Source organism: Littorina saxatilis, unplaced genomic scaffold (assembly GCF_037325665.1).
Source record: "Littorina saxatilis isolate snail1 unplaced genomic scaffold, US_GU_Lsax_2.0 scaffold_368, whole genome shotgun sequence".
NCBI classification, from domain to species: Eukaryota; Metazoa; Mollusca; class Gastropoda; order Littorinimorpha; family Littorinidae; genus Littorina; species Littorina saxatilis.
The window spans coordinates 7,501-12,500 of NW_027125890.1; the positions used below are offsets into that span (position 1 = coordinate 7,501).

The 5,000-nt window shown below is 39.7% G+C and overlaps 1 protein-coding gene across 1 annotated transcript in view; it reads left to right on the top strand.

Annotated features, from left to right (window-relative positions):
* Positions 1-4,587: 4,587 nt before the first annotated feature.
* LOC138954351 (uncharacterized) overlaps positions 4,588-5,000 on the top strand; it is a 7,315-nt gene continuing 6,902 nt past the window's right edge. The window contains exon 1 of the mRNA XM_070326217.1: positions 4,588-4,611. Within this exon, the coding sequence (XP_070182318.1) occupies positions 4,588-4,611 (24 nt within the window). The remainder of the gene's footprint in view (positions 4,612-5,000) is intronic.

The window sequence follows — 5,000 nt, forward strand, 5'->3', positions numbered from 1 at the left end:
GTTTGCTCATTAAACTTGTCATTAAAATTGAATTTTCAATAGCAGATTTAAAAATATTGCATCGTAGTCCTCAATTTCTCCTGATTTCTAAACCATATAAAAATGTGCTCAGCGTTAAAGAAAATAAGAAATAAGAAAATAAGTACAGCGTTTGCGCGCTACGCGGAGACGCGCGTGACTAGTCTCGGTTTTTCCGTGTGGTTAGTCGAGACGATCTTAATATAGTCTCGGCGATGACTGTTTTATTGTGTTAATCTGTTGCTTTTATGCCGACAGCTAGACTAAATGTGTTTATATGGCTTCACGCGACTTGTTTTGGTATATTTTTATAACTTGAAGACAGAGACACCGACAAATAGACAGACAGACTGACAGACAGAAAGATAGACAGAAAGATAACCACAATGGCATTTTGTATAGGTAACTAAGGGTTACAGGGTAAAAGCACTGATCGTCTCAATATTACGTGGCCTAATCAAGTACTAACATACAATGGCAAAAAATAAACAAGCAAAACAACAACCGTGTCATGTTTATAGGTAAACTGAATTGAAGTCAAAGCACATTATGCTATACATAAAACGCATTCCATGGGGGTGGGGAGGGGGGGATGCGAGTTCATTTGATGTGAGTAAAGTATTGAAGAGAACGGACGCAAAAAATGCTTAAAACATCATGCTCATAGACATACATTGCATTCAAAAATCAATTACACAAATAATACACAAAATAAAAGCAACAACAACAACAACAAAATGTGGGTTAAGTTCCTTTAACATGCTTGGCTGTGCGTGACTCTCTATTCAAGTAACTATGTGTATAATTGTACCCAAGGGGGCTTTGAAAAAAAAAGGGACTGTGTTTTGCACAACGATTCAGACAAATAACGTTTATGTTCAAGTTACGAAAAACGATAATTTGTATATGTGCGCGCTCTTAAAAGAGAACAGGAGTGGCACGAAGAGAGAGAGAGAGAGAGAGAGAGAGAGAGAGAGAGAGAGAGAGAGAGAGAGAGAGAGAGAGAGAGGGAGAGAGGGAGAGAGGGAGGGAGAGAGAGAGGGAGAGAGAGAGAGGGAGAGAGAGAGGGAGAGAGAGAGAGAGAGAGAGAGAGAGAGAGAGAGAGAGAGAGAGAGAGAGAGAGAGAGAGAGAGAGAGAGAGAGAGAGAGAGAAAGGAGACAAAGAGAGGGAGGGTGAGGAAGAGAGCAAGAGGTGGAGAGACAGACCGACCGTAGCAAGAAACAGTCATTCAAGATGCGGGGTTCGCACCAGACCATTAAAAAGTATCTACGCTACTTTCGCAGAATTCGAGACATCCGTGATCTGCTGTCAATCCCTGGAAGTAGACCTTTAACGCAGATTTGACAATCAATTGCATGACCAAATAAGGGCCGAGTCTCGTGACTTGCTGACGAACCCGGAACTCTGCAAAGAGACTATAAATATTCAAGACCCTGAACAGTCCATTCATCTCCGACAGCAGCATTGCCACAGTTCCATCTCTAAGAAGCTTACAGAAGTATACAGCTTTTCCAGTTTAGTCTTCTCTTCACATTCCAAAGGCAACATGGCGAATAATCCAGTGAGTATTATTTGAGAAAGATATACTCGACAGCCTAATTATCTAAACATTCGTCAGTTTTGTGTTATTAATATAAACTGGACATGAAGTTTTATTCCAAACTGCACTGTCTCGTCAATTGAGCGTACCATGTTTGTATTGCCTGATGATAGACTTTAAGTGAGTGATAGGAAAATACTTCTGTAAACGGAACGTGACACGTGGAACGGATGCAGCAATTGTCCAACTAATGTGTTTCATGAGAAGAACTTTAATTAGAAGTGACGCACGATCATTACCTTCAGTCGTTGCACGGTGATACAAGCGCCCATTTGGCTTTTATGGTGCTACTAATATTAGAATGGGTAATTCTGGAAAGTCGTTCACCGGAAGTTCTTAATAATCAGGCAACACTTTAATTACTTTGATTTTCGTCACGCAACTCAAAAGCTGTGGAAAGAAGCAAACGGCATAATACACAAACGCTCATAAAAAAAGAAATAAATGCAAGATTATTAACAATTGCAAAACAAATCTGCTTGCAAGAGATCCGAACCTGCGACCCCATGTATCGCCTGATTTAGAGGTCAAGCGCTATACCATTTAAGCAAACCGGGTTAAAGGATATTTTGACTTCGAGTGTTACAAGTGAATCCTCGAGCGGTGGATCAGTTATCGACTCGTCAGTTTCGGAGACGCTCCGTTCGTGTTTGTGTACTAGTTCTGTCGATCTAACGGTTCGAGGTATCAAGTAATCTTATTAACTGCTCCTATGCTCCCATGCATTTACTTCGTATTAGTTTAGAAAGCAAAATCAAGTCGCATTAATTTCCAGTGTGACCTTCATAATGTTAGCTCTCCTGCACCGAAATACTTTCACTAATCGTCGAAAGGCGCTGACCTCATTGCACAAAAGGATTTCCCTACCCAGAATTCTAACGGTTTTGGAGATATTGAAGATTTATTTTGTGCGATGACGCCCTATGGCCGGTTTATTATATACAGGGAAGCAAGCTTTTAAAAACAGGCGTCAACAGAGGTAATTTAGGGGCATACTAACTTGTAAGATCGTATGTAAAAATATGTGTTGTTTATTATTGCGCAAACCAAGAAGTGCACGCTACAGGTACGTTCAAGTTTACATTTTGCTCGGCTTTGTTTGCAGTCTGGAATGTGAATAGTCTTACAAGCCTACTTTCACAAGAAAATAACACCAAAGCACAGAAGAAGAAAGAAAACAGCGAAAAGAGAAATCGATCACAATGTCAAGGGGCGTTAAAGTCCCATAAACCTTTTTTCTGCGGTTTTCGTTGTTGCATTCAGCCAGGTTTAACTACCTCTATGCGATCTTAAACTCAGCACCGGAAGTTGATCTTTTCAGCAAGTAACTTCCGATTTTACATTTATATGCAACAGTTTTATAACAAGTGTTGAAAGACTAGTTGAGAATAAAGCGACACAGTCAGTGGTGCAAACACAAAACAGAGAGGCAATGCTCGGATAACGCAACCAACAATGTTAATAGTTCAATTGCTTTTGTAGATCAATAAAAATAAAAGGTTAAGGTTACCGCAAGGTATCACAATAAACGATGATTAACAGCTGTTGTGTTTTCAGCGTAGCAATAGGGTCCGATATTTAGACGAGACAAGTATAATGCCGACGAGTCGAAGACGAGTCGCATTATGAGTCTAAATATCGGACCCTATTGCTACGCTGAAAACACAATAGCGATTATATAGCTGTTCTGACCTTGATTTGTTGTTCCAAACTTACAAAATGACAGTTTTTGCGTCGATGCGTTGATCTTAGGTTTTGATAGCAGACACCGTTTCTTATGCGCATTTGTTTTGCGCAGGCGCCACACTGACTTTGGAAAAAAACACCTCGATTTGACAACACAGCTGTTACACAGCGTTTTATTAGTTCATTCGTATACAACAAAAAGAAGTTTGAGTTTTTTTAAATCTTGAACAAGACTACTTATGAAGAAGACCAAAACACAACATCAACGGAAAACTAGAAGCAACTGAAGAACTAGGATGCAACAAGGGGAGGAGAAGAGACCAGCTAATCCGTATAACGCGAGCAGACGACAGCGAAGTTTTCAGTTTGGGTCAGGGTGAATGGCATTTGGTTTAACCGTGTTTTATTCAATTTCTCATACACACGTTTCAAACAATAACAACATTAAGAACGTTAACAAGCAGATTGCTTATGGACACGTTCTTGAAATGATAATCAATACACATTCCGATAGCAAAACATGGCGAACAAGTGATAGCTTCAACACTTATCTTGATAATCTTTAATTATATTTTAGTGAATGGCATTTCTACTTGTCTCGTCATGAAGCGAATTTTTCAACCTCAGTTATAAACGACTACATGAATGTTAGTGCCATGGGTTGTACATCAATATTTCAGAGGGGAAGTGGGGTGTTTAGTGTGGAGTTACGAGATAAGAAAAGCCGAATGCGAAAGTTGGTGTCAGACGGCAACTATGCTCAGGCCACAAAAAAAAAAAAGATGTGGTTACGGTAACATAGCCAAAAAAAAATAGGGTAGGAAGGTAGGCAATCACTTTTTTTTTTAAACTTTTTTTTCTAATGTGTACAAATTAAACCTACTTGACAGGGAAATAAGTGTGCGACTCGGGCGATTTCGCTTTCATTGCGTTTTCTGCACTCGTTTTCTTTTTTTGTGTTTTTTTTTTGACAAATGTAATAAAAAGTTATAGGGTCGGCCCCTTAAAATAGGGTAGGTCGGGTTACCGTAACCACACCTATTTTTTTTTAGGCCTCACACAGGCACACAAAAACGGCTATTCCGTTTTACTCCCCTGTTTGTACATCTTTCGACTTTGGGCATTTTGTGGTGTTTAGGGACAGAAAATAATTGGTTTAGTCCTGTTTCATCGGGAAGTTAGCAGAAAAGGGTATGCTATCGACATTTGTAAAGCTGAAAAACATTCCCGAGAAGAATTTCAAGTTGTGAGTGTAGGCCCTATGCTGTTGTCGATTGTTAACATGAACATGGTGTGGTACAGATGGGTAAACCGGAACCATGCGTCTTTGTTATTGCCAATATGCTTTTGGATATTGGCAAAAATGGCCGACTTCCGTAGCATTATGCTTTGATGATGATGCTGAGACCATCCAATCACAGCCCCCGAATTCCCCCACGTGTCCATCAGAATAGCTATATAGATGTATAATATATTTAGATGCAATTGAACGTGCAAGATAATGTACATCGCAGAGAGTATATTCTGCCCTACAAGAAGTCACTTGAACTTGGCAGATAGTCGGAAATACCAAAATGGTCAAACGAACGAACGGGAGAGGAATAAATGCGAACTAATTGGACAGACAAATACCACCGAAGAGTGTTTATAACTCAGCGCTTGCCCAGAAGACTTAAACAAAACATTATAAGTACA